General features: G+C 40.0%; 1 protein-coding gene across 4 annotated transcripts in view; it reads left to right on the plus strand.

Moving 5' to 3' along the window:
• ttc7b (tetratricopeptide repeat domain 7B) overlaps window positions 1-25499 on the plus strand; it is a 30855-nt gene extending 5356 nt beyond the window's left edge. The window contains exons 5-23 of one of the 4 annotated variants that reach the window (XM_050061805.1): window positions 135-298; window positions 2718-2839; window positions 4634-4712; window positions 5537-5712; window positions 5918-5981; window positions 6100-6237; window positions 6463-6651; window positions 6803-6920; window positions 7995-8052; window positions 8598-8670; window positions 8837-8997; window positions 9088-9204; window positions 10921-11018; window positions 11538-11822; window positions 14248-14298; window positions 17264-17404; window positions 19845-20047; window positions 21981-22054; window positions 22734-25499. In XM_050061805.1, the coding sequence (XP_049917762.1) occupies window positions 135-298; window positions 2718-2839; window positions 4634-4712; window positions 5537-5712; window positions 5918-5981; window positions 6100-6237; window positions 6463-6651; window positions 6803-6920; window positions 7995-8052; window positions 8598-8670; window positions 8837-8997; window positions 9088-9204; window positions 10921-11018; window positions 11538-11822; window positions 14248-14298; window positions 17264-17404; window positions 19845-20047; window positions 21981-22054; window positions 22734-22881 (2459 nt within the window). In that variant the 3' untranslated portion in view covers window positions 22882-25499. The remainder of the gene's footprint in view (window positions 1-134; window positions 299-2717; window positions 2840-4633; window positions 4713-5536; window positions 5713-5917; window positions 5982-6099; window positions 6238-6462; window positions 6652-6802; window positions 6921-7994; window positions 8053-8597; window positions 8671-8836; window positions 8998-9087; window positions 9205-10920; window positions 11019-11537; window positions 11823-14247; window positions 14299-17263; window positions 17405-19844; window positions 20048-21980; window positions 22055-22733) is intronic. The other 3 variants (XM_050061807.1, XM_050061808.1, XM_050061809.1) reach the window with 3 other exon arrangements.
• The last annotated feature ends 148 nt before the right edge of the window (window positions 25500-25647 follow it).

Here is a 25647-nt window from a genome sequence, read left to right on the forward strand (position 1 = left end):
TAGATGCCCTGTCTATCCGATATATGAATGTTTATATACTAATGAATACCAGACAGTGATAACTGACTTGTGGCCTTTGTCACTCTTTGTTTATTCCTTGTCACCCTGAGCTCTCTTTCCGTCTCTCCCCTCAGGACTGTGTCTAGAGAAAGTCCCAGCTGCCTCTCCGTCTCTATCCAATAAGAACACTGGGTCTCCATCGTCTAATAGGAGCACAACAGATCGGGAGCAGGAAATCATCACCTGCTATGAAAAGTCTGGAGACATTGCCCTGCTCTACCTGCAGGAGGCTGAGAAGGTATATGTTTGTGTCATGTTATGTTATGTCTCAATCAGACCTCCAGTCTGAGGGTGTGAAATTGGCATACTTGTTGTCTATTGCAGTGTTTTTCTCTGGGTGACACAGAAGCGCTCATCAAATATCTTGTTAGCACCTGGACTCCCAAATGCTCTGCCAATGCCATCCCTGTGGGTGTGTGATGAATACTCTGCTGTCAGTGTGCAAGTTTGACTAATGCATTACCGCCCATGACGGCCAACTGGCAAACAAATGTCTTCCTCTTTATTGGGAGAATGTCTGAGAGGACGCACAGACTGAGCTGGCAAACAACAAGAAACTGCAAAAAAAAAGGCAGGAGGATACAAATCAAACAGTCCTGACATCAAATTATACTGATATTTCTGTGAGATGATGAGATGTACTCTATGAACTCATGGTTGGATACAGCAGAAGTAAGGTTTATGTAAGGTGTGACAGAAAGTATATAACCTGGATGAAGTCACAAAGTAGATGTGGTACAGAGGGACAGAAACATCATAAATTATAGGAATATTTCATAGTCAGGCTGGGTTCAGAGCTGTACATTTCATATATATGTAACATGTCAAAGAACTGTGAGACATACACTTTATAAATTCCTAAAGCCCACAGTGAAGTCTTCAAGTATACTCAGTTTACTATCACATTATACAAAGAAAAGCTGCAAATCTTCACAACAGAGAAGCTGGTAACAAAGATTTTTTTTAGCTTTTTTGCTTGAAAAACGAGTTGATGATTAATCTGTTATACAAAACAATTACTGACTAATACATCAACACATTGCTGATTGATGAAATCATGTAATTACATGTTCTGAGATCTGACAGCCCTTGTTAGTATCATTCCTCCTCAGTGTGCTCACCAGAGGTGTGGGCATGAGCCACATAATTTGGACTCAAGTCACACTTAAGTCACAGATTTGATAACTTTAGACTCAACTTGACAAAATTGAAGGACTTGCAACCTGACTTGGACTCTAACACCAATGACCTTTGTCTTCACTTGGACATGAGCCTTTTGATTTGAAAATACTTGATTAATTCCCCCACATCCAAAGACTAAAAAGTATGTTATTTGAAAGTGTGTCAGGAATAATTTAATTTCCCTTCAGTTGAGTCAGCTAACCTTAATTCTGGTCATTCCCAGAAAGTTTACACTTAATTCCCCAGATCCAACAGCATCCAATCAAGTTGCATGATTTGGTGGGTTGTACATCATTGACCACTGGCTGACAACAGCACCACTATATTTTTATCTTTAAAGCAATATTGGGAAAACTTATGGCCTACCTCTGCACCTTTCTGAGATTTCAATTTCAGTGGGACTTCCTGGTTAAATAAAGGTTAGATAAATAAATAAATAAAATAAAGGAGAGAACCATGAAGAACTAATGTTACATAAAAATAATTCCAAAGATAATTTTGTTCACATACAAAAACTACAGAAAAGTCAACAAAAAAAAACAAATTGCATAATGCAAAATGTGCGGGTCTAAAGTTACAGACAGATGCAATATATTCCAACAAACTTGTTTTAACAAAGACAAATTCTGAGAAGCATTCATGATTTTTATAAAGTTAATATATTAATCTGTTGTTGAAATGACGTTACATTTGGTGAAGAGCCCGTTATAACTTGTTTAAGACTTGAAACTCAAAGAGCAAAGACTTGAGACTTACTTGTGTCTTGCAAAACAATGACTTGGTCCCAACAACAGGTGTGTTTATCAGCCATAGCCTAATTATTATATTCCTATCATAATTTCGTCATGACAACACTGGATTATTAATCCAACACAAGCAACAGAAATTCAGGCAGATAAAGTTATGTGTTAATTAGTACTGTATAAAAGTACATTTTTCATGTAGCTCCTCTTGTACATACTTTATTAGCTGCAGAAGACAGAATCCTGATCATCTGTATCCTGCTTAGTTGTCACATCTCATGCATAAATAAATTAAATTTGTTAAATAGGCCACTGTGGAAATGAAATAGTGTGAGTGAGCCAATTTGAATCTTACTGTCATGAAATTATATCAGACCCAGTGTTTCCCCTGAGAATTTCCTGTCCAAGATTATACACACAGACTGAATCTGGTCTGTCTCTTATTTACATATAGCTGCTACACTGATGACTCACCACCACAGCTCATTATTTTTAGTTAACCCTCTTTTCATTTTGTTAACTGCAGCTGTGCATCAAACATAAAAGCCAGTCTTTGGTTCCGCTATGTAAAAGTTTACTGCACTGATGTACGTTGACAAATAGTAGTCAGTATTAGTATTTCACACATTATTAATTTAGATCGGCTTTCAGCAAACTTTTAGCAGAATTTTCTCTGCATTTGTTGTAAGCTTTTGTATTTCTTTCTTTATCTCTGTATGTCCGTTTCTGCAGGCGTTGTCAGCTGGAATGCAGAACCGTAGCCCAAAGCCCGGCCCAACTGCCCAGGACCTGGAACTGGGCTACTTCCTGGAGACAGGCCTGCAAAGAGCTCATGTCATCCACTTCAAGAATGGGTAAGAAAGAGTGGTGGCAGATAGATAGGTACATGAGAGAAAGACAAATCAGCAATAGACTGGAGAGTTGCGTGTCAGTCATTCCAAAACCCCAAAATGGGGAATATTTTAAGAAAAAAAATAGACATGTTTTTGGTTTTTACACTCCTCACTTGGTTTTTACACAAAACCTTTATGCCTCCGTGCTGGCAATAGGTGTCACATCTTGGACTCAAGGATGAAGAGATTGGGTTTTGGTGCTCAAAGGTCACTGTGACCTCACAAAACATATTTTTGGCCATAACTGAGGAATTCATATGCTAATTACGACAGAATTTCACACAAGTACTAATAAGAGAAAATAATGAAGTGATTGCATTTTATATCCAAAAGGTCAAAAGCCCAGCTCCACTGTGACATCATAATGTTCTCTATAAAAACACTGTTGTGGCCATTATTCAGCATCACATCTCAGGAGCAGAATGGGAGACATTTGGTCAGATACTAAATTGGTGGCTCTAATCTTGGGTGCCCACCTTGAAACTGCTGATTCCATAGATCTTCTGCTGGATTATAAAGGTGTATGACGCATCCAAGGTTAAAATGTGTGGCTTCTTTGCAGGAACATCCATATCTGAAGCTTTGTCAGCAAAGTCATTGTCTGTAGACCAGCTCCAGACTTTACACCCTATGACATCACAAGTTTGAGTTTTGGCACTCTGGTACTGGGATTTGAGAGAGAGTTGTTAATGTTTATTAATGTTTTTTGGACTGTCTTAGACCATAGGAATAACATGTATGTACTTTGAGGATGGGTGTAGTTCTCCTTTAACACCTTTTTATTAAACTCCTTTAAAGTCTTCATGTCATGAGTCTGGTCATGGATATAAACTGCAACCTGACTGGCTGATGTAGGCTTACAGCCGTGAAGCCAAGTGGTAATTCTAGTTTAGTCAGGGCGTCAGTTACCCAAACAGAAACCAAGAACAACCCTTTGTGGGCACTTTCCACCCACTTTGTAGTTAGAAAGCTGTTGACAGGTTGATGAAAGCAGAAAGTGTAAACACAGATAAGTTACATACACAGTGCGGCAGAAAGTAGTTCCCACCATGTTGTTGTTTTAACTACAGCAGAGATAGTTTCAAGGCTGTAGCAGAAAGAAATTACTTTTCAGGGGGCTGAATGAAGTCTGTCAAATTTCTTTCTTAGTAGCTTTTCTGTACAGTGCTAGCTGATTGTTTGTGCGATGGCTCCACTTCAGTGTCAGGAGAGGGAACCTAAAACATGAAGACGCTATAAATGTTTCCTGTTCATATAAAATAAAATGAAATACTAGTGTCTGGTATTTAGACTTCATCACAGGAAATTATAAAAAGAAAATGTAGTTTACTAACATCACCTTACACCTTTCCAACCATAATAACATTAAAAACATTGTTTTCATTTGAAGCTGCCAACGTGCAAAATTGCCCAGCACAGAATTAAATATCCTAAAAAACTGACAAACATCAAAGTCCTGAGACATGTGAGCATTTTTGTTGAGGATGTAGTTTGCTTTACATCACCTTAAGACCTGCTTTTTTTCTGTATCATCTTGCAATGTGGCAAAGGTGTGGTTAAAAAAAAACATCTGCCAGTCATGCTACTAAATATTTATGTTCTCACTGACTCACACGTAGATAGAAACTTGGAAATGTTTTGGACACAATATGGGTAATGCACACGTCTGTTTTGAAGTATCTTGCATTCACACTTACACACACTACAGGCTCTGACAAGTGTCCTTCTTCCTGTTTCCGTGCTGCATTGCCATAGCAACCTGACACGAGGCGTGGGCCGGTTTCGGGAGATTCTTCGGGCTGTTGAGAACAGGACCACCCAGAGCCTGCGCATGGTGAGGGATGGGATGGGAGGTTGGCTTTTTATTTTGCTCTGACATAAGGAGATGTTTTGATATCACTTCCCTCATGCTTCTCCTCTGGCTTACTTAAAGGAATAGTTTGACATTTTGGGAAATACGCTTATTCACTTTCTTGCAGAGTTTGGTAGGTCCCTGCTGGTTGCCTGGCAACCTCAGGACGTCCTCATCCAGGCAAGGAGTAGTCTTACCCCCAACTTCTTTACTTAATTTTTTTGTAAGGATTAAACAAAGGAAGTGTGTTAATTAGTGAGTTTTTCAGGTGCTGTTTGGGAGATTTTGTTACTTTTGACCCCCATCTAAAATAAGCTGAGCAGTTGCTGGTGCAAGCTACATATTTATCAGTGGTATTGATCTTCCCATCTAACACTCAGCAAGAAAGCTAATAATAGTATTTCCCAAAATGTCAAGCTATTCCTTTAAAAATGTTGGTGCTTCCCTACTAATACCTAGCTATTTACACTCTGCTTTAATCTGTAAAATTTGAATATGTCCAAGTTTTACAAAAAATTCTCCTCCAGCCTCTTGTTTGTTAGAAACTGTAAGGGCTGACCTGAACTTGCGTGCAGATTTCTATCGATGTAAAGCCACCCCAAGCAAGTAGACTTAATATTTGATTCTGTTTGTACCCGATGATAAAAGAAACCAGATAACAGGCTGTTCAGAGGTAAAATCTTTAACTGTATTCTAATTATATAAGAAGCAAAGTGAGCCCCAAGTAAACAGATTGCTGCTGTGTTGGTGCCAGAGTATCGTTGCCAAATGTGTGTATGTGTATGTTTGTGTCTATGTGAATGCAGACCATAGCCAGACAGCTTGCAGAGATCTTGCTTAGAGGAATGTGTGAACAGAGTTACTGGTCTCCTCTGGAAGACCCACCCACTGTGTCGCCATTGGACGATCCCACACGGCAGGGACACACTCACAGCAAGAACTACAGCCTAAGCCGACGCCCACGGGTGTACTCAGGAGAGAAGTAAGTGATAATGTAAAGTTGGAATACGCGGGGAAAATAGCCAACATGGCTCTAAAAATAGACTGTTGCCAATGTACTTCTTCACCAGCAGCTCTCTTCATCTCCTCCTTATTACCTTTTTCTCAATGTTTCTCTTTCCCTTTCCCTCTCATCCTTGTCCAACTCCATCTTTCTGACTCTCTTTGGGCATTTCTCTCTCTCTCAGTCTGTTTTGCCCTCAGGAGAACACAGAAGAAGCTTTGCTGCTGCTGCTCATCAGTGAGTCCATGGTAAGACACAAACAGTCTTTGGAAAATGTTTCAGACCCCTCTCTAAAGCTCTGGATCCTCAACTCGGGTTTGGAAACTTTGAAATAATGCCATTTCTACATTTATATGTATGTTTCAGGCTAACCGTGACGCTGTCCTGAGCAGAATCCCCGAACACAACAATGATCGTATCATCAGCTTACAGTCTGCCTCTGTGGTGTACGACCTGCTGACTATAGCTCTAGGCAGGAGAGGGCAGTATGAGATGCTGTCAGAGGTGAGTAATCCCTCTCTGGGATGCGTAGTCACAATGTGAAAAGTGTTAAAGCCCACACCTATAGTACACCCACATATAATCACGCTTTAATTGTTTTCACATTTCCCCAAACAAATAAATGTTTTATTACAATCCAATTGGCTCTAAAATGGCTGTACAACTTGACGAAGCTTACAGAAACCCTGAATGTGGGAATTGAATGTGTCCTGACTATGATGTCTCTAGTGTTTGGAGAGAGCCATGAAGTTTGCCTTTGAGGAGTTCCACTTGTGGTACCAGCTCGCCCTGTCGCTGATGGCAGCTGGGAAATCAGCTCGTGCCGTTAAGGTCCTTAAGGAGTGTATTCGGCTGAAGCCAGATGACCCCACCATCCCACTGCTGGCTGTCAAACTATGTATCGGCCCTCTCCACTGGGTAAGAATAGTTGCTGAAGTATCTTAGCATTTGCTCTGGTAATGCCCTCCCCTGAACACCTGTATTTTTCTAAGTCATCCTATTCTAGTCTGAAATCTCTTTTTTTTCTCCATTCTCTCTCATTATATATCTGTCTGCTCCCACAATCCAGTTGGACGAGGGGGAGTGCTTCGCAAAGATGGTGATTGACATGGGGGAGAAAGCAGCTGAGTTCAGAGCCAAAGGCTTCTTGGCCATCGGGCTGGTTTACAGCCTTAAAGCCACTGATGGTAGGTCTCTGTGTGCATGTGCTCTTGTATAAGGGCGTAGGTTTCGTTTTAATATTTGGGGGGGGGGGTCTGAAGACAGACCATCCACACTGTTACTTACAAGTTTCAGATCAGATTTCTGTGTCTAGACATCTCCAACCTATCTGCATGGGTTGCTGTGGTAACAACAGGTGTCAGTAACTGCGTAGCTACGCTGGTGACGCAGCTTTCCATCATTTCGCCCCCCAAACAATTTATTTTGATGACTGTCCATGGCATGTTGCTCCTCATGTTGTCCTCTTGAGTGCTGTGCTTGTAGCAGCATGGATCTGCTCAGCACTTCTGTCACAATGGATTTGACATAGTTGTCATGTGTTGTGTCAAAGACATTTTGAAATTCGAATTGAGCAACCAGAGTGTCTGGACTGAGACACATCTGTAAAAGCACCTTCAAATATGGTTTGGATCAGATTTGCAAAAATAGTATTAATGTGGTTTTTTCATGTTCTTAAAAAATGAATTCCCTCGAAATCTACAGGTATGCTCTTGTACATCCCTGACAAGAAAGGATGACAGTCAGGGACACTTTAGCATTAGGATTAAAATTTCAGTTAGCGTGGGGCACCCAATAGCTCAGTGGTTAGAGTGGGCATCCAAGTACAAAAGCTATGTCCTTGCCGTAGCGGCTGTGGGTTCAATTTCAGTCCACGGCTCTTTGCTGCATGTCATCCCCTCTCTCTCCCCCTTCGCTCTTCAACTGTCGTATCAAATAAAGGCAAAGCCAAAGAAAATCTTTTTAGAAAGTTAGCAGTTAGTGTGGCACACACAAGTAGAAAACTTGGGAGATTGCCGTAAGTCACATATCTCATTTGAAATTTAGAAAATAATCCAGACAGAGCTTGCATCAGTTTTTATTGCTCATTCTCTACGTGATGTTTTCACATATCGACACATCAAGACTTCACATACTACATTAAATATTGTTGTTGTTTGCCTCCACTGACTGTAGCACTACTTGTATTCTTGTATAATGTGCCTGACTGCATTCTGTCTTTCTCCTTCTGTCCCTCACTCTGTCTCTCTGCGTCTCTGTAGCATCATTGCGAAGCACACAGGAGGAGTACCAGAGGAAAGCTTTGGGAGCCTTTCAGAGGTTGGGACTGAGCCATGCTGCTCTCTGTTTTCTCTTTCACACCCACATCTCCCTCAGAATTATTTTGTCACAGCAAAAAACTGCTTCTCTGTCTAACAAAATGGGAACTGTTTTGAATTTAGCACCTTATCAATCCATTGTGTTTACCTGTATCAGTTGAACCCCATGTCTGTTAGCACAGTTTGTCATCTGTGAGGGTTATATTGAAACCTGTACTTTAAATATTAATACTATTCACATAAATGTGGTTATTCCTCCTGGAGTATACCATAAGTTTTATAATGCTGCAGTATATCTTATCATGTTTTATATTCCACCATCATGCTTATTAATATGGTGTCACAGTTTTGAATTGTGTCTAAATGTTTAAATATCCTCTGGTTTGATTTCTTACACGCACTATTACTTTCCTCTCTTTACTGCCCCTTTTACTGTTCTGCTACTGCAGCGACCCAATTTCCCCACAGGGATCTTTAAACTTTCATGTAATCTTATTTAACCTTTTTTTCAGCATGTCTGAACACACAAAATATCTTTCTCTGTAGAGCTCAGAGTCTGTCTCCCACTGACCATCTAGCAGCGTTCTACTTGGCCCTGCAGCTTGCCGTGTCCAGACAGGTAACACAGTCTACAGTAATAATAAGAGCTTAATGTACATATCAAAAGCATGGATACTGGACAGTGAAAGTCAGAAAACATTAGGAAGTTACACATCTGTCACTTTACATGGTGCTTGTACCCCAGCTATAGTGAAAACCAGTAGTTTGTATGTGTTTGTGTGTAGATCCCTGAGGCACTAGGCTATGTACGACAGGCGTTGCAGCTCCAAGGGGATGACGTCCACTCCCTTCATCTGCTGGCCCTGTTGCTCTCTGCTCAGAAACACTACCACGACGCTCTCAATATTATAGAGATGGCTCTGTCCGAGTACCCTGAAAACTTCAAGTGAGTCTCACACGCTACCACAACACTCCATTTAAAGCTAACGCAAAGTGTCTTTTATTTCTGTGTCATCTTGTGTGTTGTGTATTGCAGTCTGCTGTATACCAAGGTGAAGTTGGAGTCGATGTGTAGAGGACCAGAGGAAGCTCTGCTCACATGTAAACACATGCTGCAGATCTGGAAGAGCTTTTACAATCTTACCAACCCCAGGTACACACACACACACACACACACACACACACACACACACACACACACACACACACTTTCTCCCCAAATGCAAATACCAGTCCTGATATTTGTTTTGGTTTCATTCATTCAAATTAGTGATTAACTAAATCAGGTTGCACCATTACAACTTAAAGGAGCAGGGTGATTTGTTGGCAGCAATGGAATACAGGATTCATACTTATGTTTTCATGGGTGTATGACAACCTGAAACTAGGAACCGTTGTGTTTTCCTTAGTCTAGAAAGAGCACTTCATACCAACATCGGCAGCGCAGCGTGTCGTCTTCATAGAGCTTGCCATGTTTCTACAGTTGCCCGAAATGGTCATAACAAACACTGGCTCTAGAGAGGGCCTTTTATGTTTATACTATACCCGCCAATCACATCACCATGCAGAAGGAAGCGTGCATCTGCTCATGCACAAGAGGCTCATGCCTTTGACAGTGTGCGATGTAAACATTAATTGTGTCCTCAACTGTGAAACTGTAATGTTAGGTTGCTCAGTGATGCTAGGTGAGCTAGTAGTAGATGATGCTGACTTCTGCGTGATGATACAGTAAGCAGGTGTGGTTCAGTAGAAAGAAAATAGTTCCTATGTCAAACTGCTCACAAGAAGGTCTGCGGATTACGTTGAGTAACTGGGTCATGATTCCTGGAAAGAGACATTGCTGTTGAGTTTTATGAACATATTTTTTGGTGCTTTGAGCATCACAAGTGGAGTGCCATCTAGTTCCGTTACACTGGAGAGAAGGCAGACATCTCAGCATTCTGCAACTCACACCAAAATGCAACAAGACAGGTAAGAGTAAAGATACGTATTTTTAATTTTGGGGGAGAACTGACCCTTTAACCTATGCTATTTAGTCATTTAATCGAACAGTGCTGCCCTTTTTTATAATTCAAAATATAATTTTAGTTTTGTAAAATGGCGTTTAACATCTTCTAATCTAGTTTGCATCCTTATTAAACAGCACTTTGATCAAGGGTCATGTCAGATTTCTTGGCCATATTTCATATTGCTTCTTTTAGTCTTCAGTTTAAACAGGTCATACATATACTAGTGTGCTAACGTAGCAGTTAAACCTGGCAGTTGCTGGGTGTTAATATCAAGTAACAACTAATCTCCACCTAAGAACTAGTTTGTGTGGTGCAACCAATTTTAAATGTAGTGATGTGTAAATCTCCACTTAGTTAACACTTTTGTCATATCTCGGCTAAGTTTGAACTTGGAAAGAGCTTCTGTTGACTGAACTAAAGCTTAAACTAAAACAAAACGATAAACTACATGGTTCAGTGGTGTTCATTATGTCTTCAGTTTCTGACAATGACTTTAGTTCTTTTATCTCAGACATGTGTTAGGATGTTACATACATTGAGATGTTTTGGCAGAAACTTCTGCCTTCCTCAGAAGCGTCACTTGGTGGTGGTTGTGACGCATCTTTATCAGCTGATCTGTCAATCAGCTGATAGGGATAAAGTTTCCGCCGAAACATGTCAAGGTATGTAACATCCTAACACATGTCTGAGATAAAAGATAAACTCAAGTCATTATGATAAACTAAATGGTTGTATCTATCAATCTGTTGCTTTTGGCAAACATGTTTGCTTATATTAATGCAAAAACACTGCAGCTCAGGTGTTGTTTTGTCTGTCTGTGTTTGTATATGTGCCCGTGTGTAAACACGTGTCTATGGCAGTGATTCTGGGCGTGGCAGCAGTTTGTTGGACAGAGCCATAGCGGACAGACGACAGCTCAACGCCATGACTCTGCCTGACTTCAGTGACCCAGAGACCGGTAGGCACACACACACATGCACACATTCACTCCTACTCAGGAACCCTTCGCGATCTCCACCCAGAAACTGAGATTTTTTTAATAAACATGATTCATTTCTCTCTTCTAATTGTGACCCTATTACCTCTTTTTGTACTTGCTAATTATGATTTGATTATGAAAATAGCATCAAGAAGGAGAAATGGCTTCCTCTATCTTGTTTTTATATTAATCAATTCTTCCTTATATCTACAAATATCAGAGAAAACCTTTCCCACTCTTTGTTTTATTTATTCCAGCCCCAATATTACTTTAGTAACTTTCTTTTTCTTTTCTTTTTTGTTTCTATTTGATATGTTGCTGCTTTATCTTGGAGTTATCGTGACACTAGTTGTCACGAAAATTATAAATGTTCCAATGTGAATGAGAATTTTAGAGATACTGTTTAAAGCATATGCAGATTGAGAACCAGTGACTTCCCTTTCTTTATTCCTTGATTAATTTAACTCATTTCTGTTTTATTTCCTTTGTTTGTTTTAGTCTCAGGTTCTTCCTCTTCTCACTCCGGTTCTGAACCGATCTCCCCCACCTCCCCGTCCACCATTTCCACCTTCTCCACCTTCTCTTCCCTCTCCTCCCCACTGTCCTCCCCTTCTTCCCCCATCTTCATTCTTCAGCCTCCTCCTCTCCCTCCACCCAAAAATCCATCCTTCCTCCCTCCTGGCCCTCCTCCACCCCCTCCTCTTCTTCCTCCTCCTGCGCCCACCAAGACAAGGACTCACTCCTTTTGCAACCACGTCGCTCTTCGACAACTCTCCTCCAATAGTAATCCACCTCCACGTCCACCCGGCCTGTAGCATGGTGTGGAGAGTGAACTAAAAGAATACATACAGTTGTTGGGAGATTGGCTTATTGATTAACTTGTGTGTTAAGTAACAAGAGCAATCCCAGTGTGTGTTTTTTTTACTCTGGTGCTCTGTGTTAAAAATATTAGTCTACAACCAGTATCCCTAGTAGAAGGCTAACCTCTCAGTACATAGTCAAAAATCAGAACTCTCTGATGTAGGATGTTTTATTACATTATATATATTTGTATTTCATATTTTAAATATATTAAAGCACTCACTACATCAAATAGGAAAGTGTAATCTAAGTATTATGTTATTACATTATATAGTTTCAGTGCTGCTCTGTTGCTAGGGCAACAGCTTTGCTCCCTGTTTACTTCCCGTCGGCTAACAAGGAAACTATAACCTTTAATAGGTTCCTTGTCAGCTGCTGCATATAAAACATTACAACAGGATATACACTTAGACCCATTTCCAGTGTGCATGTAATCAAGTTCGAAATGTTGTATAATGACAAACCTTCTTCTGTAGCAACTCAACAGTGAGTTTATTATATTTCTTTAATATGATATTAGTGTAATATTGTAGCAAGTGTCCAGAGTTTCTCCAGCTAACAAGGAACAGATTTGTCTTCCAGTCACAGGTGCTGCTGCAGTCTGCAGCTTCCTAAGCAGAACAGAGTCGGCAGAATATTCCTAAAACACCCATATCAGGATCACCACACCCAGTCTGGTGTTACTGGCCTTTGCTGCTAGTTGACTACAGGAAAATAAGAGGATTATAAAAAGATTTTACGTAGCCTATTCTCAATAAGATTTCAGACAAGGTGAATGTTAAAGATATACTATGCAGGATTTTCCTAAAAAATAAACTATAGACTTATACAGAAGTAATCCCTCTCACTCACTCATCACTAATGACCCCATAGAAGTGTGTGGCAGTGTATTTGTTTGCAGAGACTCTGCCCTCTACTTTCTTATTTTCTTCTCATTTGTTTATGGGTGTGTACCCCCACAGCACTCAGGTAAGATCAGAGCTTTATAAAAAGGAAGCGACCAGCTATCCGACTGTAAACAGCAGCCCTCCAAAAGACACAGTGTCAAAAAAAAAGCAAGTATAGTAAGGAAAAATGCCAAATGAGAGTGAATCTGGTGTTGGCTTTTACTCTCTTTGGCAAGCATGTTTACAGATAGTAACCGCCAATCCTGCACAGTATATACCTTCAGATTTGACTTGTTGTCTGAACCTCACAAGCATGGACCATGTGTTTAAAACTAAACTGACTAACCCTACAGAGTACTGGATGTGTTTCACAGGCACACCTAGTTCTCAGCCCTGCTGCATGTTACCACGTAAAACAAATGCTCCGGTTGTGGATAAGAGTGCAATTGAGCCTTGATGGATTTGATGCAGTTGCTTTGCGTTTTTTGCGACTTACTTGAGGTCCCAGTGAACTTACTCACATGACGTACCCACGTTTGAACTCCACACTCGCAGTTAATACAGCCAGGATTTCAAGATCAGTTGGGTTCTTTTTTGATATTACAGAAGATTGTTTTACATATTACGGCTTTACTGTCTCTTCACATCTCTTTGCTTCTCCCACCTGATTTTCTCTGGATTCTGTTACTATTTTGCATCCCCCTCCTTTCTCTCTCTCTCTCTCTCTCTCTCTCTCTCTCTCTCTCTCTCTCTCTGTTTCTGTGAGGATTTTACATTTGAGCCAACATTAATTTGTCTTGTGTCCCAGTTCCAACCTTATGTTGTCTTTCCTTGTTGCCATCTCCTCTACTAATGATGCTTGCACTGGAAAATAACGGTTGTTGTTATGTAGTTAAATTATTTAGCTTATTTAGCTGCATTATAAAATTACAGTTGTTGTTTTTTATCTCCAGAACATGGTTTTTCTCAGTCAGCCTGACAACAATTATATTATTCAAAACCATGAAGATAAGTCCATCCCAGTGGTCACAGTTACTGAAAAGTTGACTTGATTCTTTTGTTTCTGCATTTGTTTACTACTTTGGTGAGTGAGCACTTTTTTTGCGTCCATTGTCGGTCAATTAAAAAGCTTTTTGAGGTAATCTCTGTGGATATGAGTTATAAAGCAGAGAAAGATGAGCAACTGTCATGCTTTAGTTAATTAAACTTTAAGGTAAAAGTGCACCTTTGCTGGTAGGTGAAGCATTTATTTGATCAGATTAAATGGCACAAGTGGAAGCAGCTTGTCTCATGCGATGTGGTCTAAAAGGTGACTATAGGGAATACATGCTCTGCAGTCTTCCTTTCCGGAGTTCTTCTTTTTATCGTAATGATTTGGATATCTCTTCTCTGTCTCTTCCTCTCTTTCAATCATTAACAATCGTCTTTCTGTTTTTTTCCCATCCCTCCTTTTTCTCAAGGCGGCCTTCAGGACGCTAACACTCTTGGTTTTTCCTCCATGTTTTCTGTTTGTAAGTAGCCATCTAACCTCCATCTGACCCTCCTTTTCCCATCCATTGTTCTGTCCATCCTTTGGTCCGTGTCGACCTTCCTTTTTCCCGACAAGGTTCCGATATATGTACAATATCCGGACAAAATATGTACATATATCCTCTGCTTCAACTTAATGTCTGCAGCCAGTTTCCAGGAGAAGTGTACTGAATTTCTATCAGGTTGATGGTATAGGATTTAAAGGAATACAGTGACTTAAAGGAAATACAGTGTTGTGAAAACACATTCTTCAATTTGTCCAAAGAAAGCGATTAGAAAGTATTTGGGAACAAACTTTGGATTTTGTTGTAGAGCTTTTGGAATGACTAACAACACATTGAGTTTTAAAAGGCAGATGAAGGCACCATTTCGGACGTGTTTATCCTTTTCAGTAGAGCAAAAGAGAGAACAAATGCTCACAGAGCAACAGCAGAAAGGAGAGAAAGGCGCAGCTCCCTGCATGGACTACTGATCATCTGTGAAATGAAGCTGTAGTATTGCCAAATACTAACTTTACTGACAGCATGAGAAAGAAGTATCGAATGATCTCAACGGTTTACAGCAATTTTACCAAAGTTGTGTAATCCATTGATATTTAACAAGCTATTGTGGAATGAGGGAAACCCCACTGAGAATCTTGTTTAAGAGAAATATGTGTAATATTTTCCGGATTTAGTTGGTTTTACTGCCGTTTATACTAACACTTGAGCTCAGTGGACATACTTTATGGATACAAACTCTTGCTGCTGTTAAAATGTGCATTACACTGAGAACACAGAGGGAAACCACACCCTAACCATTTTATGGTGTGGTGATTAGTGGCATTTTTCCCAGTAAGTCAGTGTATTCCTTTAATGGAGTGAGCAGCTTCAGTACATGTGTTGCTGTGTTAACTGTCCACATGTTAGGCACAAACCACAACAGGAAGCTTCCTCATAGTCTGTTAGCAATTATGTAGATGTCACTGAGTGAAAACCTGTTTCTATACAGTCATTAAAAACTGAAGTCTCAAGGTTTTGTCTTACCTATTTATTTATTTTTGAGTTGAGTTGAATATTAGGGACACAAAATGGTGTAAGTGAAAGCAATTCATATGAATCATATACGCAGCACCACTTCTGTTCCTCTTTCTCCAACTGTTTGCCTGACTAATCACTGACTGGAAAGTATTTTATTCTTTCACTGTCAAGGCCATGTTCCTGTATGAGATATAATCCTAAAGGTACATGATGAGAACAGTGTTAGCAAAAGGGGTGGATGTATGGAAAAAACAAGTCGGACATAGATGAATGGGGAGATTGATGAAAAGCCTCAACTCAGCAGACAGTTTCCTTTAACCTTTGAGTAAGTTGGCAGACAGATACATTTTTAGACGATGACTTTGTCACGTTATCACTAAGCAAAAAAGTTATTTAGAATTTCAATCTGAGTTAAATGTAGGAAACAGTAGGTGTTGTCTTGTTTCAACATACTGCAACATGAATGAGCTTGACTAGGCTGGGCTGCTGCATGGTGGCTTCTAATATATTACTTCTTACAATAAGCCCTTCAAACCAGGATGCTCAGCTTCAGATTTCACAATTGTGTTGTGTGTGAGAAACAGACATCCTTTCCTCATTTCCCTCAAGCCACTTACCAGCAGCACATTCTTGCTTCCACAAAGACAGGGTTTTAACATTCACATCTTTTCTTTTTATCCCTATCTCAGTCATGTTTTACACATGGGTACTTCCTGTCCCTTAACACACAAACACACACTTCATATCAATGTAGTGGAAGGAAGAAAAGTATTTTGGAGTTTAGACCACACTGTAGGAGACCAGAATAATAAAAGAAGGGGATGGGAGATGTTTTATTAAAGTAAAGCTTTTATTCCAGCGAGTTGCGACCATCAGTCATTTTTAATTTAGTCCACATTTAGGATATAAAAGCCACATATTTTTGTTATCTAATCCCTTCAGGCTGCAATTGACATGACTTGTATAAAACAAAACAAGCCCAACATGAATATGCTTTCTAACACATTTAAGTCCAACACTGTCTTTATTTTTCTCAATATTTTAAGAAATGCATGGCATTATCAGTATCTATATTTTACAGGAAACAAAATTCTTTTTAAAAATGTTATAGAATTGCTTTTACAATTTTAAATTGATCAAAATCAAAGTAATGCATAATATTTATTTGTCAATATTTATCAGTTGAATTATTACATCTGGATATTTTTGTCAAAAAGGGTTAGACGGTTTTAGACATATTTTGCTCATCATTAGAATCAGTCTTTATTGACACTGAAAAACAATATATGACAGCACACAATAGAAACATAGGCAATGGAAGATAAAAGGCAATTCAAAAATATTAATGTATTTTTTACATAACAGTAGAAGGATATGATAATATGTGAAAAGTATAACTGCAGTATACAACGCAGACATTGTGTTATGTGTTGCTTTCACAGTTCTGCAGAGTACATCTGCGGCCCCATGTGGTGGCCATTTTGCGTCCCTGTAATAATGTGATGTAATTTAATGCAGAGACAAAATCCGAGACACACTTCTGTCAATTACTAATCAGCAGAGTGCAGATTGATGCAGTGTTTATGCATGGTGGTGCAGAGATTAATTCATTTTAACCTGGTTAATCCAGGGCCATAACACTGTGTGTCGCAGCGTGTGGAATGGTGTGGACTGATTACAGGCTTTAGTGCAGGAACAGGAAACTGTGTGCCAATGTGGGCCCAGAGTTTTGAGCTTTTAACTGCACCCAAACACTCCAGATTTCACTGATAAGTTCCTCTGTTCTGTCTGAAGTCGTGGCAATCAGTGAAATATCCTGTTGTGTTTGGTTGGATTAAAACCCTGCATTGTGGCACATGGCTGCTGTAGTGGTGAGTCAATACCTGTTGGAGATGGTGTGTATAATGGTCCGATTCTCTCCCTCCAGGCTCGGTTCATGCTACATCTATAGCAGCCAGTCGTGTAGAGCAGGCTCTGTCTGAGGTAGCCTCCTCTCTGCAGAGCAGTGCCCCCAAACATGGACCCCTGCACCCCTGGATGACCCTGGCTCAGATCTGGCTGCATGCAGGTATGCACACACACCATATTTAACGTTAAATACATGCAACAGATAAAGGCACAGGGCTGGTATTGATGCTTTATTTTAAAAAGAGGTTTTGGTATTTCTGTTCAAAGAGGGTTTACAGAGAGAGGAAGACTAGCTCAGGTAATGATTGTGGCTCCTGTCTGACCACAGCCACATAAAAAAACTATGTTGAAACATATATTCTGATGTAGGTGGTTGAGTTTTAATGCCCTAAAAGGATTACTGTGAGTTCCAGTGGGTTCAGAGTTTTAACATCCTGTTGGTATCATGTCTCTGTGGTTTTAATGAGGGCACATCATGTAACATTTGACCTATCTGAAAATGTCCTGGAACACGCCTGCGGTCATGTGTGACATATCAGTCAACAGACTTGTAAACATACAGTAGGTCCTGTAATGCCTTGCTGACTCCATTAGATGGTAGGACGTTACTGTAGCTTGATGTTGGTAAATAACGTTATCAGTGTGAGTTAGAATGCACTGACAGTTCTATCAGAATGACTTTGATCTGTGACTCCCAATAAAGGGTGACACAGGAGTGGATTTTTACTACTGCGTATTTTTATAAAAACCAACCTTTGGTTATAGTGACTCCCATCCTACCTGCTACCGTTGTGTTTTCCTGTCCAGTCATGTCCCGTCATGTCCCAGTCATGTGATAAATACTGAAACTGACTCCCATCCCGTGGGAATCCCACAGGAATCCTGTGACCCACAGGAAAAAATGTCAGCCTCTAGTTCACGTAAAAAAAAAAAGACATGCACATCTCAGTGTCCATGGGAATGGCAATTACAGTGAAGAAATATCTGGCAGAGTAGAAACAAATAGATAGAGGGATTTTATTGCTGTAATGTTTCAAGCCCTTGCTTGAAATCTGAGGAAGAGTTGCTGGCTAGAAATGTTACTCACTATTAAAATCCTTACATACAGGACTTCTTGGTGTGCGGGCTGATTTGTTTCCACTCAGCCTCTAGTTCCCAACGTGGGTATCGGGACTACCCCAAGGGTTCCCGAGATAAATCTAAGGGGTCACCAGACTTGGAGGAACCAAGAAAAGAGTTTGTTACAAACATATAAAATGTAATTTATGGAATGTATTCACCTCCTCAGACCCTCAGAATCCATGAAATAAGTGAAATACTGAATACTTTCATCTGTTCAGGCCTTTAAAATCCTTCAAATAAGACAAAGAAGGCAAAATCACTGAATGGTGAACCATGATGACACTGAAAAGGCCTTAACCTGTGAAGTAATGGTCAAAAGCTAAGATAAAATGGCTGGGAACTACTGATTTAGATGGATGTGTAGTGCAAGCCCCAGCACAGACAGTGTCTCAAAGGATAAAAAATAACAGCAATTATTTCATCTGCCTTTGCAAATGAGGAGGAGGTCAAAGCAATTTTTGCCACCTAGTTCTGCTAAGAAAAGTAAAGTTATATTTTCAGGACATTTAATCCACAGAAGGTGTTTTTTTACACTTAGAATATATAAATAGCTTTCCATAAGGCAGTAATATAAAGCGTTTGCCTGGTGAAACTGTGTATTCCAAACTAAATATAATATGATGCATACATGATCTTTCTGCTACCTTAGATGTCTTCAAACAAACTGTAGTGAGTGTACTGGCATTAGCTTGTCGGACTGTATATAACAGCAGTTTGACAGCCTTTACAATCACAGCAGATTAGATTACAGTTGGAGTACACTCGAGCCCTGCTTCTCATTTCTGCATCACTAAAAGACACAAACATAAGCAGACTGAAAAGTATACATAAACACACACACACACACACACACACACGTAGACAGAGGTTGTTTGTGCTCCTGTTTATCTGTCCAGCTGCTTCCTGTCAGAGGTGGTCATTTCCAGCTTGGCGACACAGCTAATATAATCATCCAATCACAGCACAGACAAGCAGACGGTTCAAACTCATTTCCTGTCTGTCTCATTCTTTGTTTGCATCTTTCTCGCTCTCCACGCAGACTGCATTAGGTGTCCTTGATACTGAAAATATCTGAGGGAGAAAAATAGAGTTTTGCTTTCTCGTTGCTTTCTCTCTCCTTTTCTGCTTTTCTGGTTTGCAAAATTCAACATTTTCCTCCATCTCTGTTTGTGGCTACTAATTTTAATGCATCATTTTAGTTTGAGAGGTTTAAAAATGTTATTTGAGACGGGGCAGCTTCTTTTTTGTAGCACACAACAGCAGCGATTATGGGAAATGCAGCCTTAATTTTATGAGATGCTGTCAGTTATATTCAGTTACATAGTTTGTTTTCAGTAATTACACTGAGTTGTTAGTTGATTCAACAAGGATACTGATGTTTGACACTGCTGCAACTTGCACATTTTGGTATCACAAAAAAAAAATTGGGCCATGTTTGCAATCTCTCCTCTCCTCTCCTGTGTGTGTCACTCTGACAGCTGAGGTGTACACGGGAATGTCCAAGCCCGCCGAGGCCACAGCCTGCACGCAGGAAGCCTCCAATCTCTTCCCCACATCCCACAACGTGCTGTACATGAGGGGGCAGATAGCCGAGCTGAGGGGCAACATAGACGAGGCCAAACGCTGGTATGAAGAGGCCCTTTCCATCAACCCCACGCATGTCAAGACCATGCAGAGACTGGTAATACACTAAACACACACACACACACACACAATGATCCTCTTCAGCTCTGTCCTTTGGTCTCCTGAGAACATAAATCTTGTCCTGTCCGCCTGCAGCACAGCCTGAATGTTTGTGTGTTTTATGTAATCAGCCGTAATCCTGTGGGACAGCCCCATTAGACCTTCTGTGTGGAGAGGGAACAGTGTCTCCGTCTTTTGATCTCTCTGCGCTCCTCTGACTCTTTCTTATTGGTTCAGTCCCATTTGGAGCTCTACACTCTCTGCCTCTGCTTACATATTCACTTGGAGGATTGAATCACCCATCAAGGACCATCCCAAACTGGTTATTGTGGACGATAGAGTGGACTATAAAAGTCTCCGAGAGCCTGTTCGCATCAGTGCTGACCTACCTCGCTCCACTTTTCCAAAATGTAATGAATGAAAGATTTTATGAGTGTATCATGCACATACAGTAACTATGCTCAGCCTGCATGGGTTTACAAGACACCACAAATTCATATAAGTCAGATTCAGAAGTGTGCAATTTTCATACAATACTACAAAAGTCAAAAAAAAAAATTGAGGGTTTTTCACAGTCAGACTTTCAGTTCAAAAAGATTTACAAAAAAAGAATCTCTGTGATGTACAGAAATGAGGAAGAGGAATGTAAAGCACACTAAAGGCAATGTGTTGTCATTAGTTTTCCTTGTCTTTGCACATTCTGGATTGGGTGGTGTTGTTGATTATATATGCATGTATGAAGTGAATGAACAGAGTGGTTTAGTTGCGGGGATGGGCACTGGTGCAGGGAGTTGGTTTGTGAGATTAAATGTGTATTGATGGATTATGGTAGAATAGGGTAAGGACTAGACAAGCTGTTTACTCCTTTCTGCTCATTTTCAGGCATGAAATGTTGCTTATTAAAATTCGGCTGTATATGTTCACCTTTATTTATTGGTTACTTTTCTTGGTTTTGTTTACATAGTATTTTATTTTATTATTTTTTTAAATGTTTGAAATAACTTAAATTCAATTCACTTCCATTCAAATTCAGAAATCACTCATGGATGAGACATTAGAATCCTACCTGAATAGTTTATCTTGCTTTTTTCCCCAGACTTTTGAGACCAAATGTGTTCAAGGATGTGACACAAAATGATCACATGCACATTACAAACAAATGAAACTCACTATCCACTTCACAGAGCTCACACAATCACACAGTGATGATGTAACAAATGATTCGGGGCCATACTTTTGTTTAAAAAGCATTTAGAGTGTCCTTAATTTTGGTCAAACTTGAATCAAAGCTCTGGAGAATGGAGGAAGCATAACATAAATTTAAGTTTCAACAGAGAACATGTAGTAATTTAGTCAGTCCTATACGCTGTTTACCTCACAAGGCCTTATTGTTGATTTTTACAAAAACAAAATATGTAGGAAGCTTAAAACCAAAAGGGGAATCCACCACTTCCATCTTAAGTTAGTTCTTAAGTTAATTTAAAAAAGCATACTGTCTATTTCCTTCATGGATTATAAACATTTATAAGGGAAGACTTGAAATGTACTTGAATAACTGAACGAGTTTAAGCATATATGGACACCTGTTATAGAATATGTGGCTCTATCACAAAGGATATGGTCGATGAAAATAGTGCAGCTCAGTGATTTACTTTCTGCAATAAAATGAGTTGTACTTTACAGAACAATAACACTGGTAAAGGTACAAGTAAGAAGATGGATTGTTGCTGTAAGTAGTTCCCATTAAAGTGTCTCTAAATTCCAACAAGAACAGTCACCACCAGCACGACTGCCTTAAACTGAGTTAATATGCAGAGCAGTACACATTCATCACAACACGATGACTGTAAGCCTAATAATGTTCTTCCTCTCTTGTCCTCTTCCACCCTTCCTCTTTTATTCTCTCTGTTTGTCTCTGTTCCGCTCCGCAGGGCCTGATTCTTCACCAGCTGCAACGCTACAGTCTGTCTGAGAAGGTCCTGAGGGATGCTGTGCAGGTCAACAGGTGTGTGTGTGTGTGTGTGTGTGTGTGTGTGTGTGTGTGTGTGTGTGTGTGTGTGTGTGTGTGTGTGTGTGTGTCAGTGCTATGTATGTGATTATTTAGGTCACTCACTACAATTTCCTCTCTTCTATTTTTTTTCTCCTCACCTCCCTTTTCTTGTCCACTTTTCTTACCTTCTCTCCTATTTCCTCCTCTCTTTTTCCTTTGTCTCCTTTTCCCTTATCTCCTCTCCTGTGCCATCACCTCCTCCCGTTTCCTTCTCTCCTCTGATTTCCTCTTCTCTTTCCCTCTCCTGCCTTGTTTCCTCCTCTCCTTATCTCTTTTGATTTTTTTTCTCCCTCCCCTTTTCCTTTTCCCCATCATCTCTCTACTTTTTTCACTCATCCACTCTTTATACACCTCTCCTCTCCTCTCTCCTCTCCTCTTATTTCCTTTTTTCCTCCTCCTCCTCTCTTCTTTCTTTCTCTCACCTCCTGCTTTCATCCTCTCCATTCTTTAATTTCTCTTCTCTCTCCTCTTTTTCCTTTTTCTGCATCCTCTTCCTGCTTCCCTTTTTTCTCTCATAACCTTAATTTTCCTCTCCTCTTTATCCACCTCTTCTCCAATCTCTCCTCTTCTCTTATTCTCTCTCCTCTCTCCCTCTCTTCTCCTCTTCTTTCTCCTCCCTGTCTCCTCTCCTCAGTACGGCTCACGATGTTTGGAACAGTCTCGGTGAGGTGTTGCAGGCTCAGGGAAATGCCGCCGCTGCCACCGAGTGTTTCCTCACCGCCTTGGAGCTGGAGGCCAGCAGCCCCATTCTGCCCTTCACCATCATACCCAGGGCATTATGAGACACACACACTCACAGTTACAGCCTGAGTGCTGTAACACAGTGGCACAAATGATGGACCTGCAACCTGCACACACACCATACACACACAGCATGCCTGCATGCCACTTAGACACACCTGCACAAGGTTTTACTGCCATTCCCTTAGACACTCACACACACTGTAAATAAACAGTTCACATACATACACGCTTCCCCCTTCCCACAATGCCTTGCTGTGGCTGTGACCCCGGACTTTGTGTGTGTGTGAGGGCATACATCGCTTGTGTGTGTGTGTGTGTGTGTTGATCTGCACTTTTTGTGTGCCTGTTTGTGTCTGTGCATGTACACCCATGTCTGTGTATGTGTGCCAACATGTTGCCTGTGCATATTTGTGTCTGGCTGTATGTGATTTGTAGTATGCTGTGTGTGTTTGTTGTTTTTGTCCTGTTCAAAGATGTAAATAAAATTACATTAGAGTTCCTATTCTGGCGTTACTAGCATTCAGAAGCCCAAGAGTTTACATTTTGTTTACACGTTATTTAGTCCAATAATGTTTCCTTTAAAAGCCAAATATTATGAAAATCCAACACACACACACACACACACACACACGTTCACTTGCTGTTTATATGGAGAGGGTCATGGTTACTGTATGGCTGGCTCAGGACAGCCACATCTTTGGACAGACATGATCAACAGATCACCGAAGAATCAATCAATAAAGTCTAAATGCCAAAACACAGGTTGCATTTACACATACAGGAGATCAGATTTAAAACTGCTAATGTCTTCTTTAAATTAAAGCATATTTTTTTCTCAGCTGTACACACTTTACAGCCTCCTTTGTTTAACCATATTTTAATGACACTATGATTTTACATTTTTTGTAATATGTGCATCATTCAGTTTGCCCCACGGGAAGAGCTATAGCTAAAGGAATAGTTTGACATTTTGGGGAAATGTTTTTTGTTTGTTTGTTTGTTTGTTTTTATGCTGTCTTGCTGAGAGTAAAGAGAGTAGTTTGATACCACTGTCATGTCTGTAAAGTAAAGCTACAGCCAGCAGCTGATTAGTTTAACTTAGTATAAAGGGCTGAAAAACTTAAGTGCCAAAAACTGCAGTTCTTCAAATGGCCACTTGAGGCTGGCTCCAACAGTGAGTCAATCCCCATAGACCCCCATGTTAAAATCCCCAACTTTACAGCAGAAATAAACAGGTTTACAGCCTGGTGCAAAAAACGTTTTGGTCTCGTAAGCTAATTTCAACATTCATGATAACTGTACATGGCATGACTTTTTATATAACTCACCTGTTAACATGATATTAAGGCTTAAAGTTACGCATCTGTAAGGGTTGGCCTGCTAGAGTGACAGGCTGTCTGCGAGGCATCACTACACTCTATGATTCAGATCCACCCTCTCGTCCAAATATGGTCACTTCTGGCTTCACAAAACGAAGATGGCAACGGCCAAAATGCCAAACTCGTGGCTTCAAATATGGCCGTCCAAATATGGTCACACTTGAGGCTTCAAAATGGCGGTCCACAACCTAATGGGGGACACCACGGTAGATACATGCGTTATTTTACACAGTTTATGATACAGACGGGAGAAAAGAAGAATCAGCTAGCTTGGCTCTGTCAAAAAAACCAAACAAACATCTGCACAACGCACCTCTAAAATTCACAGATTAACACCTGGGGTTTCTGTTCAGATAAAACAAAAGAAAGATAAGTGCTTAAAAAACAACCTACAGGTTAAACAAAGGAGATATACCATGCTAATTAGTGAGCTGTAGAGGTGCTGCAAGGCAGATTTTGTTACCCGTGGACATGGGCAGGCTAACTGTTTTCCCCTGTTACCAGTCTTAATGCTAAGCTAACTAGCTGCTAGCTCTAGCTTCATACATACCATGTTAACATTTACGGAGAGTGGTACCAGTCCTCTCATCTAGCTCTTGGCAAGAAATCAAATGAACATTTCTCTTAAAATGTCAAACTGTTGATGTAAAATAAATTCAATTTCACTATTGATAATTTTACATTTTTAATGCTTTTGATCTATTTGAAAAAGCAGATGGTTTTTTTTTAGCATCAGCATCTGTGGTCACAATAGCTGAAAACATAAGAGTGCCAACTGCAAAAACAAGAAAATGTCACAAAAATAGCGAGCTAAGTTTCACGTAAACCACTGGGAAACCAGAGCTCCTATGTAACGTTTATATTTTGACAAACTGTAAATATGAATGGGAGGTATCTGTTACACTCATAGTCTCAAATATCTGATTTCCTGTTATGTGTAAATGCAACCAGTGAGTGTGTTGTCTTTGTGTCCTGTCAGTCATGTTATATACAGTTAGGTGAATATACTTTATTTTCCATTTGATTATAAATACAAAGGATTATTGTTGTATATTTGATTGGTCCGACTGTATTATTATTGTTATTATTTTAGAAAGTAAATTATAATTCTATTTTCTGGAGAGAGGTGTTACTGAGATGCAGTCGGAGGAATAAAAGGATGAACTGATGCAGTTTGTTGCTGTGAGCTCAGTCAGTTAATCCTTTGTGCTGTAAATGAATGACTGAAATTAGGAGCATTACTATGACAAAGATAATAAAAGTGGTTTAAAAAAAGGTTTGGAAGTTTTTGTCTGTTTGTTGTGTTTCATATATTGAACACTGAAACAATGATGCTCCTCTCGGGTTTCTTTTGCTCAGACAAGAAAAAATATTTACCTTATGGCTTAGTATTTTGGTTAGTACAAACCTGTGTTTGTGTGTGGT

The sequence above is a fragment of the Epinephelus moara genome, chromosome 14, assembly GCF_006386435.1.
Source record: "Epinephelus moara isolate mb chromosome 14, YSFRI_EMoa_1.0, whole genome shotgun sequence".
NCBI lineage: Eukaryota > Metazoa > Chordata > Actinopteri > Perciformes > Serranidae > Epinephelus > Epinephelus moara.